Source organism: Octodon degus, unplaced genomic scaffold (assembly GCF_000260255.1).
Source record: "Octodon degus isolate 3935 unplaced genomic scaffold, OctDeg1.0 scaffold00012, whole genome shotgun sequence".
Classification (NCBI taxonomy): domain Eukaryota; kingdom Metazoa; phylum Chordata; class Mammalia; order Rodentia; family Octodontidae; genus Octodon; species Octodon degus.
Genome location: NW_004524588.1, coordinates 3,772,285 through 3,792,674, shown reverse-complemented (window position 1 = coordinate 3,792,674; position 20,390 = coordinate 3,772,285). Strand labels below are relative to the sequence as shown.

At 45.0% G+C, this 20,390-nt stretch overlaps 1 protein-coding gene across 1 annotated transcript; it reads right to left on the bottom strand.

Annotated features, from left to right (window-relative positions):
- Positions 1-811: 811 nt before the first annotated feature.
- Positions 812-20,185, bottom strand: Emp1 (epithelial membrane protein 1). The gene is made up of 5 exons (XM_004626082.2): positions 19,978-20,185; positions 6,018-6,131; positions 4,136-4,226; positions 3,907-4,047; positions 812-3,071 (listed from the first exon to the last, which is right to left on the bottom strand). The coding sequence occupies exons 2-5, from the start codon at positions 6,093-6,095 to the stop codon at positions 2,905-2,907; spliced, it is 477 nt and encodes a 158-aa protein (XP_004626139.1). The 5' UTR covers positions 6,096-6,131; positions 19,978-20,185; the 3' UTR covers positions 812-2,904.
- Positions 20,186-20,390: the final 205 nt, after the last annotated feature.

Sequence of the window (20,390 nt, the reverse complement as noted above, 5' to 3'; positions counted from 1 at the left end):
CTTAATCCATCTGTGCTTCCTGCCTGGCATGTCATGATCTCTCCTCTACTGTGCCTGTCTACCATGCTGCCTTGCCCTGGACTCAGTCAACTATGGACTCTACAGAATGAGACGAAATAAGCTTCTCCTCTCCTGCTTTAACTGGTGGATGTCAGGTATTTTGTTCCAGCAATGAGAAGGTAACTGAGACACATAGTAAGTTTTGGGCTCATTTCTCTGTGCAGATTTTTCAAGACCAGAGGAGTTAGGCAATGACCTGTGCCACATGATAGTTCTGTTATCATATTGATGATAAGTACAGTGTCCACTCTGCTTGTCCCCTGCTGACTTCAGTCCTCAGGGCTCACAGAAGCAAGTAAGCCTGCCCTTCCTCTTAGGGTTCATTCAGGGATGCCCTCGTGTATTCAGTGATAAGCTTCAGCAATTGTGTGCAGTGCATACCTTTGTGAATTACTTTATATTTCGAAGACATGTTAGAGGAGATGGCTATTTCAAGGAAACTTTATAAGTATCATTTCTTAATGTCACAAGCCATTCTGACTTAACACCATAACCTCTCTGTAATATATTAGCTAATGAAATTTATTTTCCACCTAAGAGAGTTAATTAAAATATGACCAAACCGTATTAATAACATTCAGTTGTCTGAAAGAGTTATTGCAGAAATCCTTATGGTATTATGAGAAAGTAGTTTAATATCTCAAATAAATGTTAAGTTCCCCAAATCAAACTGATGGCCAAATTAATGAGGGGTAAATGTCACTGTTATCCATATTTCCCCTTATTTATTAAAAAGAAAACATTCACACAGTGAAGGGAATCAGAATCTGTTTTTATATCCCTAGAGTTATAAACATTTGTATCAAAATATTTACAATTATAGTATATGAAATAATCTATTAATGAAGAAGCCAAATACAGTACTAGAACAACCCACCAATGCAATGCAAACTACATGACACATAAATGTCACAGAAAAAATAAAGTAAAAGACAAATGGTTCACTCCAGTCATAATTGAACTTTTTAACAAAATGAGAGCATCTCTTTGGACATATCTGATAAGTAGGTATGTTTTTTGCTCATAATACAGCCTTCTATAGCCACATAATAATCAAATCATAATTTAAAGTTTCCCGACTCCATGGCTTCTTCTCCGGTTGATCTCTCTACTCTCAGCCCAGATAATACAGCCTTCAACATTCCCTTAACCAGAATAAGCATAAAGAAATATACTTAGTAAATAGTCCCTTTATATAAATATCAGCAATTATGGCATAACAACTCCTCAAGAAAGAAAGGCATGGAAGAAATGGGAGAGGAGGAAACTAGAGAAAAGGAAATAGGCAAGATGTCTCAGATTCTTCCTCGGGCAGATCTTCTACAGGCAATAAAGACAATGTCTCCCACAAAGGACCATATAGGCAGAATCTGAGATGGCTTAAAAAATAGCTGCTCTGGGGTGGAGAGCTGCCTGCAGAACCAGGAATAGCATATACTTCTAAGTCCTATAAAGAAAGGCTCCTGTGGCCACGAACAGCTTAAATACAGTCTGACCAGGTACCCCAACCATTTTTGGTACTTTTTAAAGAAATGATCTGCCCGTCACCTGTTTTTTTTTTTAATTTCATGGGATCTCCCCTCCTCCTGGAGCAAGCACTGTTTTATTCATGACTGAAATATGGTATGCTTAATACTTCACAATTATATAGCACCTTTCACCCAAGGACCTGTTGATTGGTTTTGGTTTGTGAGTGTATTAGCTCCTAAATTGTCATTTCCTCCCCTGGGAAGAGAATGTGGCCTCTGAGAAGTCACCACTTTAGCCAGTGTCAAAGTGTGAGTGACCACTGAGCCTAGAAACCCTAATCTCCAAACTGGATAATTAGATAAAACTTCCTGAATAGTTAAAATCCAGAGGAAGAGTAACAGAATCATGTCACAAGGAGCCCTATCCATCCATTTCCTGTTACTTATAAGAAATGTTGCCTGCCATTGAGGGAAATCCCCAAAAAAAAGCATAACCCTAATATAGTGCTATGGTAAGAGTGGGCCTTGATCCTACAGGTTGTGTGATACTTTGCCACTGAATTGATCATTAGTGGCTCTAGAGAAACTCCAGAAGAGCTGCCTTGGCTGTAAGCTAGAGCCTAACAGGGCCCCTGAGAAGAGGTCCCTGTGAGGAACAGCTGTGAGGTTTGGCTGGGTTCTGCTCTGCCCCACTCCTTCCATGGGGAAAAGTTCTCTGTCTTGGATTAGCTAACCCACCAGTGGACTTGGCCTTGTAAAGTATCTCTCTGCTTCCCCTTTTGTCACAGATTCTACTGAATTCCACAGAATTAAATATCTATTCCACAGAGGCATAGTGGCTCTCTGGCCAAAGCCCTCCTATAGGCACTTCATTTGAGACTGTAATGTTTTTGCCTTGGGTATGAAGGCAGGGTGGCTTCCAGGCTTAGCGCAGTCAACCCAGAGACAGGATCTGCTCTTGCCAGACCTTGTACCACTATTTGCCATCTGTACTTGGTGCAGTAAGTTTGTAAAACCTCAGTGCATGACCCAGAATTCACCCTCAGAAGTGGAGCCAGCGAGCGGGGAGCTAAGGGACTCTGGCCGTGCATGCCACTGAGGGCAGCAGAGGCCAAGTCTGGTAGCCACACAGAGGTTCTCTGGCTACAGCAAGGGAGCATCACAGCACAAGCTAATGACTCTCCCAAGGCCACAGCTTGACAGTAGAGAATCTCTCCAGGAATGGTTTGGGTTTGGGCCTCTCCCACTCTTCCTTCCCCCTCCCCAGACCCCTCCCTTTGCTTGGTTTTTCCTACACAATGACTTCCTCTTCCCTCCCAGATTCCACTGCTTCTTCCTCCCCACCCCCCAGGTATCCCCCAATGCTGGTTCAGCCTCATTTCTTCCTCAGGACCAGATAGAGAATGCCAATGATGAAGCTGAAGCAGAAGCAGATCCAGGCCAGGATGAAGCAGTAGCCATGGTGGGTGTCCATGTCAAAGGTTTCATTGTTATTGGCATAGCGATCAGTGTAGATGGACGCTCCAATCAAAATGCACAGCCCTGCAGGGAGCAAAGGTGTCGCCACGTTATGATTGTTGTTTCGACATTAATACCAAGGAAAAGTTTGCATGACTTTCAAAAGATCCAACATCCCTCACTGGCCATGGAAAAGTGAACTCTGGTTGTTTGTCCTAAAACAGCTGTGCTGTCTGTTTGCCCCCGGTCAGGCTTGATGGTTATGCTGATAAATTTGAGATAGTTGGGCTCTCACATCTGCGCTGACGTGTGTGGCTACAGATGTGAAATAAAACACAGAATATTGTGTTCACCAGCAGCTTTCCTGCCTGGACCGCTGTGTCCAAGCAGGCTATTTAGAGATGTGATGGAACATTCCTGACCCCACCCCAACCATGGGTCCTGGGAAGCATAAGAGAAGACCAAGCATCGCAATCAGCATGTGCACTTTTTGAGGATCCCCATTTTCCTGTCTTCTGCAAGTCTTCTACAGGGTGTGCTCAAACCACATAGGACATGGCAGGAGCACAGGTTTTTACACAATGAAGCAGGTGAGAGTCTTAATCCAAGCAGTGATCTCAGGTGGTTTTTGTGTGTGTGTGTGTGTGTGTGTGTGTGTGTGTGTGTGTGTGTGTGTGTGTGTGTGGAACTGGGGATTAAACTCAGGTCCTTGCACTTGCCAGGTAAACGCTTATCCTACTGAGCCATCTCCCCAGGCCCTCTCAGGTTCTTGAGAAAAGAACAAATCGCCAGAGGAGAAAATGGCGTAAGGCAGTTTCACAGCGTCAATCTGCCCAAGTAGCCAGGAGAAGGGTAGAAAGGCCCGCTTAAATCTCCTCACACACAAACTAGCGTCTTGCCCCTGTTCCCAGATACTCACAGCACACCAGCATGGTGGCCCCCGAGAGGAAGAACCGGTTTCCCTTCTCCATGGTGAAGAGCTGGAACACGAAGACCACCAGGGAGATGACAGAGAAGATGATGGAGAGGATCATGAAGGCCTGCACACTCTTAAGGGCATCTGTTAACAGAGAGCAGGAGAGTGAGGCCATGGAGCTGCGGCTTCTCAACCCTCCGCTGGACTGGGGGACGGATGTCTCGATACAGACCTTCGTGCCCATATGACAGGTCAAGGCAGTCACTGCTGCAGTTTTTCCAAAGACCTACGGATGCGTTGAGGGCATCAGAAACCACCCAGACCTGAAACCAGAAAGGAAGAGAAGGTTGATTCCAAATTGATCCTCTTTTTTCAAAAGAAAAATCACAAATCAACTGGCACCCAAGCCATATCTTAATTAAGACACACCACATAGCCGTAAGTATGGTTAGTGGTCTATCTATTGGAAATAAGGTCCAATTAAAATCATAAAGAGTCTACAAAAATGAAGGAGAGAATGTTTAACCCTGAAAAATGTCACATAGCTTCTTTGGACTTCACATTTCTCGTGGCTGGAAACATGTAAAAGTGGATGTAATTCTACCATAGTAGTTTAAAAGTCTAGGATTCTAAACACTAAAAGCCCTAAATGAGTAAATTGGATGTAAATAGGTACAACTCATACATTTTTATCAAGGCTTGCTTCATTTATAAAAAAAAAGAAAAAGAAAAGTTAGGAAAATGTCTAAGTGATAACAAAGAAACATGAGGCTTACTAGTGAAGTAATATGGAATCTGGTATTCAATTGGCCAATTTCATGTACACAGAAGGGTCAAACTGTCACCACAACCAAAGGAACTTCAACAAAATAGTGCAGCAAAAGCTTGGTTGTGTGCACAAATGAAAGCAGAAGAGGGACCAAAACAGCTGTCCTTGGGCTCACTATAGCACCAGCATATCCCTTCTCACCCAGCCCAGAAAAATAGTTACCCTCCTGGAATTGAAAATAAACAAAGAATTTTGCCTATACACACAAAACATGCACGTACTAGAAAAGCAGCACTCGGGTTATATAATCAGTCACCTGCTTTCCATTTAATAAAAAGACTATACGCCCAGCCCTGTATCGGGGGCTGATAACACAGATACACAATACATGGGCATTGATCCCTCAGAGCACTCTCAAGATTGCCAGACTTGCTATTCCGAGAGGCACCAGGGTTGGCACACAGAATGGATAAATTGCCAAAGCTGGAGGAGATGGCATGGGCTGAGGTTCTGTCTCATCACAGTTATGCTTGTACTCATACCCACTAATATTTGCAAAGCTCTTCTTTCCAAACTTTAAAATACATTTGTCCTTTACTAGAAGCAGGGCCCAAAACAGGTTCTGGAGTTTCAGTTACCCACCTAAGGATTACCTCGGGTTAGTGGTCTTGACTAGTGGTCTTGTGAAGCACAAGAAAAACAAACTGGGTGCTAAAACAACCACTAGGGGTCAGAGTAGCCCCAGCTTCAGAGAGAGAAAGGACCACTACCTGTGTTTAATTTGAGGTCGCTTGGTGTGAATTAATTCTGTGACACTGGGTTAATCTTGCAGTTCGCTGCCTGTACGTGCTACTCTTTGCCCACAACCTGAGCTCATCACTCTGACAACCAAAGGCTTTCGTCACTCACAGCCATCTACCCCCTTCTTACCAGAAGGAAGGAAAGCTCTGCTTCACCATCATTAGGGGCCTCATTATCCCTGAACAGCGTAGGTCCTTCCCAAGTGCACCCCTTTGCTACACTTCTTCCCGAAAGGCATCCCTAGGTTCTGTGTCACCCTCCTTTCACCTGAAGTGCCCCTCTATTCTGCCTCTCGGAGGCTGAGGAAGTCTCCCTCTGTCCTCCTGCCCCAGATGCTAACAGTCCTGGTAGGATCCCTTCCATAAACACCTGCTCTTGTCCTCTGCTTATATAACTATTCAATGTCTAAGTGTATTTCTATTTTTTTCCACAGCAAAGCTGGAAGTCCACAACAGGGCAGGCACGGTGGCCTAATCATCTTTTTCTAGCTTTATGGATTCAAGCAATGTCCCAGTGAATGAATGCACAAGACAACGTGACTCACATTGGAAATGGTGGAAACAAAGAGCATGATAACAGTGGCGATGTGGACCACGAAAATGCCAGCCAGTAATACCAACATCTTGGCTTTTCTAGTGATGCGTTAGTGAAGAGAGTTCTGCAAAGAGAAAAATGTAAAAGGGACGAAAGGTTACTTTCAGATTCAATAAGACAATTCAGCTCTCCCACATGGGTGGGTTCTGTGCTAACACAAAAGCATCGCCATAAAAATCATCCCAATTCCATTAAAAATTCCTGCAAACACCTTGCCAACCTAGTTTCTAATATGTCTAATTGCCATCCATCTCTGCACGTACATCTAAGTGTAAACAGAATTTTAGAGGTTTCTTTCCCCACTTCTGGTATTTATACTCACTTTTCTAACATTGCCTATTTCCAAATAAAATTTTATGACAACTGTTAATATTCCGTTTTGTTAGTTTTTGAAAGGTCAAGAATAAAACTTCGGTTTTTAAAAAGCCTTTGTAATTTTCAGGTCTCTATGCAACAACTTATAAATTTCCATTTTCCACTGGGAAGTGTCCACAGTTCCACCAAACTGCCCACCCAGCAATTTTAACAGAAGTGGTGGCCTTGTGGAATCGTAGCTGTTACACAGTGCCCAGATGTAGAACCAGCTACTAATTTGATCCCAGGTGAGATATAAGGTAGAAGAGATACAGCTTCTATTATTACAATACTCTTTGGTATTCAATAATTATAACACCTAATTACAGTTTAACGACCTGGTCGCCCCTTGATTGAGCATTTCAGACTAGGATCGCCACACCTGAGCCCTCGGCCCCAGCAGCCTCATGTACGAACACTGCTATCAGTCGGGGGCACAACTCTATTTCCCACAGCTCAATATGACAGCGCTGGGGCTCCAGAAGTAGGCAGCTTGAGATACCACCGGATGCGCCTTCTGCTTGTGCGTGACATTTACACAAATTCCAGGCCTTCGGGATTCAACACAGAAAACAGGAAGACGCATAAATCATGGGATGAGAGGATTGAGAATTACTCTACATTAAGAAAGTGCATGGTTAGACAAAAGCTTTCAGCCATGATCTCATCTGAGGAGGAAAAGAGAGCCTACTGATGCAGAAAACCTAGAACGTGAAGGCAGTGAGGGCTGCACAGAGGAGAGGTGATTCTGGTTCGTGCCATCTGTAGGAGTGCTTTGTCATGCCCAGGACAGTTACACGTAGGCCAGGTTCAGGGTGGCATGGAAAGGACAGGGCTGGAGGCTCCACACAGCCTAGGCAGGGAGTAGAAAACAGGGTGGAGGCTCCCTTCTCCCCAAGAGGAAATGTCCATGTAGAGCTGACAACTGCCCACTTCTTTCTCCCTCCGCCTAATGTAATTGGCACTTCGCGCGTGCTTGAGTCCCTTTCATGCCACGGCAGCTATTTATTAGACAGCAATGATGCTATCCTCATCTGAGACTTCAAGTGTCCTTCATCTCCTCGCTCACTTTCCTCATTAGGTGCTCAAAATCCCGCAGGATCGATGATGCACCAGGGTGCCTTGCCCTCTGCGGACGAGGACCAGGAGGCAAACACTGGATTCCATCCTCCACTGACCCTCTCCATCAGCCCCTTCCCTCTCTGGGCTCTCTCCTCCAACCCAGGCCATATTTTAAAAAATGTGGATGGCAAAAAGGATGAAGTTGATGTTATAGCCGAGAGAGAGAGAGAGAGAGAGAGAGAGAGAGAGAGAGAGAGAGAGAGAGAGAGAGATTAGCATTTTCATGCCTGCATTAATAATGTCTCCACACACTCAAACTCCTTTGTTGCCTTCCTCAGGCTCTGGCACACCTCCACAATTTTCTGCCTGTCTCTAATGTGCAGTGAGAAGAGGTGTTTGCCGAGGTTAAGTTAGGATCCTATAGCTTTTGATCTGCCTCTGTTTCCTCATTTATAAGGTGGAGGCCACGATGCAAATGGAACCGGGATGTGTGCGAGAAAAGCTGGGCTACATAGGGTGAACACCTGGCACAGGAACTGCCCGTAATAGGTAATAGCACTAGGCTTGCTTGGGCTGTGTTCATTGTTATTAATATTCATCAATGAAGCCCGTAGGCTGCTGCCAACACAATCCAGTTTCTTAATCACCAGGCTGTCCCAGGTTGAATGCGAAGAACAAGATATCTGTTATCTAATTCGTGAGGGAACATGTATGAAATCACTTTGGTCCCCCTAGAAGCTGTCATTTTGTCTAATCTTACCCCATGAGTGGGGAGATTGGAGTGGCCAGGACAAAGTTGGAGAAACTCTCCTTATCACATTCTCTTGATACCCCCAAGACTCACACATTGTTCCCACATCTCCCCTCCTGGGCAAAGGAATAGGCTGGTATCTGGAAAACACAGCTCACATAATGGGTACTTGTGTTGAGTCACAAGTACCCACGGGCTCTTTAAATGATTCTCATATTCCTTTTGCTTATAATTTGCAAGTATCTTCCTCCTAAAGGCGAGCAGTGTCGAGAGTGTAAGAACGGAACATGATCCACCAAGTGAGCACATCTCAATGAGTTAAAGAACATGTGGTGAGATCCTCCCATACCCGGACAACAGTTGGGGTTCAGCAGCACTTTCTCCTTAGGCTGCTCTGGGATCCTCTCCAGTCCAGTATGACTTTCTTTTACCTGTGCTCAAAATTTCTACAGGAAGACCCCATCTACAGCACCACCACCTTGGCAAGTCCACTACATCCGGGGCCGGTGAGAGTCCAGCCACTGCTGCTCTAAGCCACAGCCTCTCTGGATCTTCATTCCCCTTGCAGCTGGAGGGGTGGGTGGAAGAATCAAGCCAAGACTCTTTCATCTTAGCTTGTTTTTAGGATTGTTCCATGTCTTTTCACCATAGAAAGGACCACAATGTCTTAGATTAGCAAGTGTTTTCATTGTGCAAAGCACACAATTCTCCCTGCCGTTGGCTGCAGTGAAGCCAAAAAATAGAGGCTATTTAGCTGGAGCTATTGCATAATACATATAACTTCATCTTTTCACTGCCCCAAATTTGTCAAGCTGTATCAATATCATCCACTGTCATCTTAGAGGGGTGTTCGTTATTTTTTAATGGCCCTCTCCCAACACATTTGGAAACAGAATGAATGAGTTTCTTAAATTTCTGTGCTGGGTCATCACAGTTGCTATGGTAGTGATCCCAGTCCTTATCCCAGTAGAAAAACCCTCAGTCTGGGCGGAGGCAACACTTGAGGTCTTTAGTGAAAACCATTCATGGTACCAAATGAGTGGACATCTGGGAATCTACCAAATAGTAGAGTAGAATGGATGTACACAGCAGATGATCCTATACTCTTGAAACTTCTACCCATCCATTAACTGCAGCATAGTTTGTGGAAAGACTCATTCCGAACCCCACAGTGTATCTTGCTTTTATACAAAGGTACTAAACACCTTTCTGGGCATTTAGGCCATTAGAAAGATTGTCTGCTACAACTTTCTTTCTTAGCAGCATATTTACTCGAACAATAATAGACGCCTCCCCCACAGCACTCTAAAATGCTACGGGTGGCACACCCCGTGTCACCACTGAGCAGTGAAACCAGGAAGCAAAGAATAACAGGATGCAGCGGCGATCACCTGCTTCCCACAAAGCCTTTCAGTACCAACAGTCCCACGTGTGTCACGGGTTGTTGGGGGCTCTGTTAACACCAACGTTCCTTGTTGGGCTTCTGCTTCCCAGCCTGGCCACCAGAGCTGGTGGAACAACCACTGGCCTCTCTGTGTGGGATACCAGAGACACGTTTCTGCTCTTACCACCGTGAGTGAAGCAGGAGTCTCACCTACCCCTTGTGCTTGGCGCGGGGTGGTCAGGGGCTGGATGGAAACTTAGAAAGGTACAGGAAGCACAAAGGTTGACTCTAGAAAACAGCGGCTGTCTGGAGGAATAATAATTAAAGCTACACACAGGGCTCTGCTAACCCTTTGCTCTTCTTCTGCCCGGAAAAACAGGCCTGCTGTTCCCTTTCCACACTGCTCTTTCATTTTTGACCACAGATTCTCCTTTTCTTCTCCCATGCCACACCCACGTGACAGCAGCAGGCCCTTTTAGCTCCAATCTCTAATTCAGGGGTCACAACTACCGTCCATTCTGCTTTCCGATTAAGATCTTTGCTGATGGAAAGTATGTTACAGTTCGTGAACATGACCATGAGGATGTACAATTCTGGCGATGGGAAATAGCTATCAATAACTAATATGGGGGAAGGACAGGAGAACAGGGTTTGCCAGTCTCCCTAATTGTCTTGATCCACTTAAATCTTTACTGGGTTCTTGCCTCACTCTGACACCTCCTCCTCACCAAAAAGTGAATTAAAAAAAAAAAAAAAAAGACACAGCCCTAGACTGTTTTGCACTGTGTATTTCTTTTTCTTTTTTTTCTTTTTTTTTTTCCAGGTAACCTAACATTAGTAGGGTGCTAGTGAGAAATTAATCGGGGCCTCAAGAGTCTCTTTTTTCTGATGGGCCTTTCATTATGCAGAAGCTTTGAGAAATTGCCTACTAAGGAATGAAGGGAAATTAAAATGCGCTTGGTTTGGCTGAGCAATAACTAAGCAAGCTACCAAATAACTCCTTCCTGTCTTATGTTATGATGGCTGGGGGAAGGGAGACATTTCTCTGAGGATGATTGAAGCTGCCATGACTGGGAGCTGTCACAAAGAAGAGAGAAACCCCAACCTCACTTCTCCAGCAAAGGAAGGAAGTGGAGGAAGTTCTGAGGCCTGAGTCACTGGAGAATTAGCCTGAGGCTGGGGGGTATAGCGCTCCCGGGGCTGGGAACTTTGTGACGGGGGAGGGGGGAATCCCAGGGCACTCAAATTTCCATGATTCACTCCTGAGTGGGTGAGAGACTCCCAGACAAAAGGCAAAGTGGAGACATTCCCTACAGGGTGACAAGATGGCGCAAGAGGATTCCTGAGGCGTGAGGAGTAGCTGTGCAGCTCAAACCGCTTTTGCATTTCTCCAAGGTAGCCTGGGCTTTATGGAGAAGACAGCAATCATGTGGCTGCCGCACTTCCTCTTCCCCTCCCTTTACTTCAGTTTTACTCCCAAAACATCTCAGTTAAACCATGAGTCTATACCTCCATTACTTACCTGGCATTCGTTTCTTATTTTCCACTCTTTTGCTAGGCTCAGGGTCAGGTCCTAGCTTGCACCTTGGCATCCCTCCGTGACCCTCTCTCTGAATTCCCCTCCCTACTGCCACCGGGTTATCTGAACAAGTCCCTCTTTGCTCTTCACTCAAAAATTCCCCAACACCCCCACTACCACCAGCACCATTCACCCGAAAAGTAGCTCCAAATACCTCGGGCTAGCCCTGGAATCCTAGGCATCTGGTTTAGGACCAGATTAGATCTTTTGTTTTGCTGGGGAGATGGCTCAGTGGAATAAGTGCTTCCACAAGCAGAAGGGCCTGAGTTCAATCCCCAGTTCCACCAAAAAAAAAAAAAAAATCTTTTGTTTTATGTCTTTCTTTCAGTAACTACCTATTCATTCTTTCCAACCAAGCTCAAGTCCTACCTCCCTCAAGAAGCCTTTATAGATAGATAGATAGATAGATAGATAGATAGATAGATAGATAGATAGATAGATAGGTCCAAAGTAGTCTTTTTCTCTCTGTCATCCTATATCCCTTACAGAGCACCTTATTAAAGTCACTAATGTCAGGTTGCCTGGCGGTGGGGTTATTTATGGATGTGCTTGCCTCCCCTACCCTGAAGATTCTAAATTCCTGAAAGGAGACTCTTACGCATGACAGGTACCAAATCAGTATCACTCGATGAGAAAACAAATGAGTTAAGAAGGCAGTATTTTCTTCTGTATGGAAAAATATTGCTCAGGTGACTGATGGCTTCATATTGAACACAAAATTTAAGAGACTGTAGCTTCCTTTTTCATTATATATGAGTTGTAGTCCTTTATTATTCATTAAAACTTTTTATTACTTTATGACTACTATGTATTCAGCATGTTATCATATGCAAACTTCCTTGCTTTTTTTTTTGGGTACCAAGGATTAAACTCAGGACCTTGCACTTTCTAGGCAGGCACTTATTATGCTGAGCTGTCTCCCCAGCCCCTTATTTTTACATAAATACCAATGTCAACTTTGGGGGAGTTTTTGGCAGTTGAACACACAAGTACACACATACAGTATGGCTTACATTTGTTCAAGAAGAAATAAATGACATGAAGAGAATATCTTAAATTTCTAAACACTAATCTGTCTGTAGACTGGACTGTTTTATCTACTTCTTTGAATTACAAAATCTCTAGACTGAGGGAGGCTTTAAAATTCCTTCCTAATACATGAAGCTTCTCCACAGACCTGAACCAGAGAATGACCTAAATCGCATTTAACCTCCTCCAGTCTTGGAGAGCTAACTGCCTACCAAGACCTGCATTAGAAAGGTCGGTCTGACAGACAAATATCAGTGTGCTCTTTCCACAGACTACCACCCATCTGAGATCTACCTGTGAGGATTCTGAGCACGCTACTGCTTCCTCTTTCTGTCATGGTTGTCTCTGCAGCAGATCTGGGCTGTCAGGGAACCTCTGCCGACAGAATCTCACTTTAACCCCCAAATCTCTTTCAGAATAGAGCCCAGTCTTGAGATTACTGCTAGCCCCTCCTCTGTCTTTACACTGACTGATATTTTTCCAAAAAGGAGTTTCCCATGTTTTACTACACAACTGCAAATTTTGAAGAAAGCTGTCTTACACCATCTGATCAAAGATCTGGCGCTTTCTTCAAGGAACGGTCAGTCATCTGACCTCCATGAGTCAGTCCTCAGTCCCTGACTCTGCAGCCCTCAACGTGACAGTGACAGCCGCACAGAACTTTGCAGCTGTCTCTTCTTCCTGAGGACATGTCTTTGGCAGCAGGAATGCCTTTCTGGCCTCCACGTATAGGCACCATTTTGTTTTGCTGGCTTTTTTGCCATGTTTCTATCTCATGGAGTATCATTTTGGTGTCCACGGAACACAAAAGCAGAAGGAAGGACTCGCTTTGGGAGCAGCCACGGAGGATATGTCCACAGGAGGGAAAGGCTGGGATTAAGGGCAGACAGAGTAGATGAGACCTGGGATGAGCTTTGTGGACCATTGTTCTTGTGGCTTTGTGTTCTGTGTACTTTTCCACTTTCAGTATTGTTTTATGGAGGGGCCAAAGGGGGGAGCATTAATGTCTCCATGGGAAATGTAGAGAAAAAGGATCCTAAAAGCCATTTCCGTCCTGTCTCTGGGTAGCTAACACTTGGCATGCAGAGAAAAAAAAAAAAAAAACACTTCTGGCTGCCAGGGCTCCATGTGTTAAGGATGGGGACATTTTCATAACCAGGAGGAAATAGCAGCAAAAGAAACAGGGATCTAAGTGATCCAGGAAAAATAAAGCTACATTTTCATGGTTGTTATTGGGAAGGAGAAAAGAAAAAGAAAGCAACCAAACAAGCACCTCTTGGAAAACCGTTGGAAACATTCTGTCTCTAACTGCTGAAGCTGGAGATTTTGCAGCATGTCTCCCATCAGCGGCTCTGAGAGAAGCAGAATACCAAGGGATCAAGAGCACAGGTTCTAGGTTCAAGTCCTATCTCCACCACTTCTTCCCTGTCACCAGGGTTAGTGATTTTGTTTTCTTTGTATAAAAGTAGGGGCTTGAGCCAGCGAACTGGGCTTCAAGCTTCTTTGGTAGACTCAGAGGCTCAAGTTATGTTAGAAGTAACCAAGGAGCATGAATATTGTTTTTGCAGATGCTCCCGTGGAGAATAACTTCTCTCTCTCCTGTTTCCGCTTGCGCTCCTTTGGGTACATCGCACAACATCTGCAAAGGCTGAGGCCAGATGTAGGCCGTGAAGTCGGAGCCCAGCCCATGCCCCAGACCACAGCTGGTCAAGTGATGGGCCGAATCCCACGGGTGAGGGCGGAAGTTCCAACTGCCTTCTGCTTCTGACAAAGAAGTATTCTGGCAGCCAGAACATCTTAGGGGAGAGGCTGCCAAGATAATAACTAGGGTTTGAGAAGAAAAATCAAGGTGTGGCCTGGCCCCAGCGGCATTGGGTGGGTCCAACAGCAGGTGGCGGCAACATGCTTCAACCAGCAAAGCTGTAGCCTTAGCCAGTAGGGAGCTGGGAGGGCTGTTCCCCAGCCAAGCTGCCCCAGCACATCGGGTGGGTTGCCTGGTTTATTTCTGTTTTGTTTTGTTGCCTTTTTTTTTCCCTTTAATAGCAGTTGGGTTTTTGTGTTGTTGTTGTTGTTGTTGTTGTTTCCAGATTGGAAGCATTGAGGTTATTCAGTGCAATCCCCTTGACCAAGAAGGAAAAGCAGTCCTCAGAGGTCAAGTATAATCAGAACTGAAGCCACCATGTTGCATTTTCTAACCCAGGCTCTTCCACTCAAGCACGGTTTTGTCTCCGAGGTTCTGTCTTCAGGCTTAGCAGTTACGGTCCCATCACCTTCATGTGAGTCAGAGTCAGCTATCCCCTCCTGACAGTGCCAGTGGTGTCAGCAAAAGGCTTTTCAAGGCCGTTGCTTCTTTGCCATATTGCTGAGAAGACGCACCCGGCAGAGCCAGTCCTGCCAGACCCCTCCGGCAAGTCCCCAGTACTGGCGCCCAAGAGCCAGCCCAGGCCCCACCCTCAGCCTGGTTATCTCCTCCCCATCCAGTCTTGAGAGCGGCTCACCAACGGGAAGTTCTGCATCTCAGCTTCAGAATTTTCTCACTGAGATCTGTGTGCACAGGGCCCTTGCTCCAGACTCAGCTGTTTCAAGGCAGCAAACCTTTCTCCAGAGACCCTTCTCCAGCACCTTAGGAAAGGGGCTGGAATTTTATGAAACAGTCAGCTTGGAGCCAACCTTTTGATGACACAAGAGAGACTGCTCAAGTGGCACCAAGCACGTGTCCACCATACCTCCACCACCCCCAATCAGATGTGGCCGAAGCAACAAAATATGCTTCCTAGGAGACAAAGAAGAGAATTTTAATTTAAGTACTGTCCTTCAACTTTCAAGTTGAGTGCCCCCAAACGAAAGGTAGAGGAATTAGAAAACATCCTCATCACCCACATCTCCTTGGTTATTGCCTGCTCCCTTTCTTTGTCTGCTTAGCTTTCTCTCCCTTCTAGGCCTTTCCATTTGCCTCCTCTCCAACACACTAGGTCCTACTCATTTTCCCTCCCTTCCTTCCTCCCAGTTTGTTCTTCCTTGGCCCCTGTCCACACCCATTCGGCCACACCCTCACGCTGAGAGTAGGGTGGAGTGCCTTTCCCAGGACCTGCTCGGTTTCTCTCGGAGCCCAATTTCATTCCTGGTGAATTTCTTGCTGTTGCCAGTGTCTTAATGGGTTGAGAAAGTCCACTCTCCCCCAACCTGGAACCTTTGTGTTTCATCTATCAGATCTCTGTCTTTCCTTCCAGGTTCTGTGAAATGTTCATCTGAACTCCCACCTTGGGACTCTGGGGTGACAGAACAGAGGAGGCTTCCTTGATCTTCACAGCAGCTGGAGTCAAGAATCCTCAGTAGAATGCCACGTCAATGCAACCCATTGCTTCCTTTCACTTTCCTACCAACTTTCATAGATTAAACTGGCAATTAGAATGAACTCAAAGGATTTCTCAACAAAGGAATAGTAGGATCTTAGAATTTCAATCCCTAAAGGGGTGTTGGCCAAGTTCAGTTTCCTTAAGCAAGGAATGACCTGCCCAGGGTCACACAATATAGTCAGGACAAGATCACAGCCCTCCTATCTTCCTAGCTAACCCTTTTATATCTACCCCAAAATTCCTGTCATAGTTCCAACCTGAGCCAAAACGTTCTCTATTTTAACGCTGTTTGAAGAATGAATTTTTGAAACTGGCTTAGAGGGTACAAAACCAGCCACAGCTACGCAAGACCAAGAGCACACACAGCAGAGCAAATGCCCTTTAGTTCCAAATTCGCCCTCTCCACATTGGGGAGGAAAATGTTGGCCCCAAAGCTTTGTTTAAATGCCAGATAGAGAAGCAGCAACTACCATAAGTGCTTGTGTTCTTTTTGTCTTCATGCTTTAGTTTCAGCGAAATCTTCTAGTTAAACTGAGAGAAATGGGTTTACTCGTCAGGGCACCAGGGACTGATGGGTTATAATACGGTAATCTCTAGGATGTGTTTTGGAGGATGAGCTGCTGGGAATTCAAGTAAACTCATAACTGGATCCATATGTGGACTTGTTTCTTTACTGAATAGCAAGGACAATACAGAAATTCAAGATCAGCTGGGCAGAACCAAGAAGATTCTCTGGAAGCTATGATCAGAAAATTCCAGTTCTAGGATAGTTAAGGATATAAGCCCTTCTCAAGCAACAGATGCCAGGCTGCCAGCAATTAAACAAAAGCTACCTTAGATTGGCAGTATGTTCCTATAGTTACCATGATATGTGATAAATGCATAGGTGTAGACCACATGCCCTATGGACCGAATTATGGGACCATCCACAAGGTCAAGGTAGAAACTTGTGTTCTGGTTGGACTGATTTAACCATGACTTGATAAGTAGTAACACAGGGTGTGTCCCTCTGAGTGTGTACAGATGTGAGTCCCAAATGTCTCGAGCTTTTCTGGTAGGCAGCTATGCATAGAAATGCGGTAAAGAAGATGTCATATTTGTGTGCTTAGAAAATTAAACATCTCAGAATCAAATGACATGGATATGGTTGCCTAAGTATATAGTTTCAAAATTTCCAAAGTGTTCTCATTGATGCTCAGGTGGAAGGAAATAAGAGGGAAGGAAAGAAGGGAGGCAGGGAGAGGAGGAAAGAGAATAAGAGAGAGAGGAGAGAGAGGGAACTCTGTAGCTCTTCCTGTTGTATTAAATAAGAGATGTCTAAAATTTAAGGAGCATTGAGTGGAGCAACAACCAATGCATAGCAGATATTTTCTGGATTCTTTCAGCCCTACTGAACTTATAGAGGAAATGATCTTACTCAGTTTAGGAAGCTTTGCTGATTAGAGCTGTCCAGAAAAGGGGGTTGAGTGGAGGTGCCCTCAGATACCAGAAAATTCATTAAGGGTAAGTTTCAAGGAGCTATAATATGACCATCTGTCCAAAGTGGTATAATACAACATAGCTACACACAGTAGAAAAATGAATGAGCCGATCTCCAAAATCCCTCCCAAACTTAGCCTTTGAATGAAATAAAAAATGTAGTATACCCTTTTCTTTTCTTTTTAATGTATTTGGTACAGGTTCTGCAGGATCTACAGGATCTACAGGGTCTACAGGGCCTCACTACATAGATTAGAGTTGTAGTGATCCTCCTGTTTTCAGCCTCGTAAGCACTAGTTTTACAGGCATGCACCACCACGCCCAGTCTCAATCACTATCTCAGTTCACCCTGGGGGTGGGGCCAGCACAGCACACAGGGACTGAACCCCAGCCTCTGCACTCTGCCTAAGCTGGCGCTTTCCTCCTCTGAGCTATCTGGCCAGCCCACACTGTGCCCTTTTCTATAGCCACTCTTTTAGTAGGCTGTGCAAAAATCTACCAAATAAAGCAGCTTTGCCCCCTCGTTAAGCTTCCCTAGGTCTGACTGTGCTCTCTCTCCAGTTCACCCCATTGGTCCAGCACTAACCCAAACTCCCAAGGGCCACACAGCACTCCCAAAGATGTTCTCCACAAAGACCATTCTCCACACAAGTAGCTAGACAGGCTTAATTTGGTCTCCAGAGGGAAGTAGAGAGGGTTGTGCAAATCACCCTGAGTCCTTTCTGGATCCGTAGAGGGGGTGTCCTTCCTCTGTAGCACTGCCTGGTACTGCTGGGAGATAGCCAGTTTCTGAGGGTGTGATCTGCTCTGGGCCTGTCCCTCATGGCCATGTGCCAACTCCCAAGACAGCTTTGTACCCCTGAACAATGTAAAATGTAGGGGCCCTCTGAAAAGGCACCAGACCGGATATCCAGCAGCCTGGACAGCATTCCACCCCCACCCCGTTCCCCAGCATCTGGGTGGACCTGGGGAAGCCTCTGAAGGTGGGCGGCCGCAAGGGGAAAATAAGCTCCTCTTTCTCTGTGCTTGTTGAAGACTTACAGCTGAAGTCCAGAAAAGCCCTCCCAGCTGAGAGATTGTCCCAATGCTTAGAGGAAGAGCAGAGAGCAGAAACCAGATCAGAGGATTTTTTTTTTTTTTTAATTTCCCTTGACCTCTAGGGAAAATACATCCTGCATATTTTCTCACTTATAAAGCTGCAGCGTAATGTGAACTGCTCCACAAATAATGCAATTCTGTGGTTACACCCTGAGGATCGGTGCTGTTCTCCCTGTGCTCACTGGTTAGAGGTTGCTTATTAGTTAAGCATAACTAAAAGAAAACTTGTATTATCTATCTTCTTGGGATACCATCACTGTGGACTTAATAATAGCTTTCCTAACTCACATCCATGTAATCTGCAAATAATAAACATTTGAAGCCCGTGTAAGAATTCCCTGCTCCTTGAAAAGCTCCCCTCGCACTTACTTAATCACCCCTCAGGGGCAGATTTTCAAGGAGTTTTGCCTGTTCAACGCACAGGCTGATTACATCTAAATCTTCTCTAGATGAGCAACCTGCATTTCTGCAGGAAAACCCTAGCTAGCTTCAGCAGACAAGCTGAGTCGTGTCATTCTCCTGTCCTGTTTACACGGGGGGAAAATAACCAGCGTGAGTGTTGCAATGGGGCCACACCCCCACAGACACTCCAGTGAAACGCTAACCTAGTAAAACAAAAACAAACAGAAAAGGCGCCTTTCTTCATTCCCCTTGGCTCGCTTTATGCTTAGCACGAGCGTTTGTGTCTCTACAACCGCATTTTGGGAAAGAGTAAAAAGAAAAACGTTCCCGAAACAATCACTGCAGGAAAACGCGACATCCACTTAAAAAGGCTTTTATCATTTCTTAGACAGACGTTCTATGGGGCCCTGAAATGCAGCTGTTTCTGGGGTAGAAGTACGAGCTCTTCAACAGGTTTTTAGAGGACCGACCCATGAAGCGCAGGCTCGCCACCCCCTCCTCCAAGCCTGGGTCCGCTGGTCTCCCTCACTGCCACACCTGGCCAAGGAGAAGTGAGACTGGGATTCACATGGAGCTCCTGATGGCACCAAATGCACCCCTCCCGGATTTTATTTGAAACACCTCTTACCTCTCTCTCTTTCCCTGACAGTTTTGTTTAAACAAATCAACCCCTTTTCCCATCCTGTATGGGGGGGGGGGGGGAGAAAGCTCAAATTTAAACAGAAGTAAATGTGTAATTAATAAAAGAAAAAGACAAAAATAAACTGAAATCTTGTATAGCAATTAACCACTAAGAAGAATGTATGCAGTGTGTTAATTATTGAAACTGTCCTAGCGATTTGATTTGAAACTGTCTCATTGCTATTTATCAATTTAAAATTATGAAAAAAAAACTGAAAACTACATATCTATCCATCATCACCCCTCCAAAAAAAAAAAAAAAAAAAAAAAAAAAATCAGCAAATAACCCAGAAACAAAAAGAGACTCAAATCCTAAAGCACTTCAAATCAAAATTGAAGAGCTGAAAACAACACGCAGCAAGTCAGTGTGTCATTTCGCAAGTATGCAGAGTTCCCTCCATAAATCACATATCTCATCCAGACTTATTCCAAAGTCCCTGCTCCTGCCACACCTTCAGAGCCAGAACTCAATTGTTAAAAAAAAAAAAAATAACTACCGTCCAATCCTGCCTGAGAGTTTCCCTCTTCTCAATATTAATTTCTGTGAACTTTTAAGAGGGAAATGGGCTCAGTATCCAATTTTAACTAAAAGTTTTGAGGGCTTCAGAGAAGCATAGAAAAGTAGCAAAGTAGGGAAATAAAACCAAAAAATAGAATCGTCTCCTTCTTAGACGAACTCAGAAGAAGGAGCGGGGTGACACTCGGCACAGCTTCCCTGGTTGCTAACCGTCTTACCTGGAGATCCCGGGCTGAGAGGCAGACACTCTAAGTGGCGCGAGCTGGCAGCTGCCTGGTCCGCTCTTCTGGAGGTATGCGACCGCAGTGAGAGGAGGGACCTGCCTCCCGAGGTTATAAGTTTTCTCCGCTGGTGTGCTGGGGTGTGTGATGGGCGGTTTCTTTTCCCTGTGTTTTAAAGGAGTTTCTGTGAATCAGTCTGGCTTAAAAAAAAAAAAAAAAAAAAAAAAAAAGAGTTGTTGGTAAGCTACGCCCTGCTAAGTTGGCAGCCAGTCAAAAGTGGCTGGGAGTGAGCCCTCAATTCAGAAAAGCCTGTCCTAGGCTCCCTCTGACTCAGCTGCACAGACCACAGTGGAAAAAGGAGTGACACCGCTTCAAATGAGTAATAGAAGGCATACAAATAGATCTGTTTA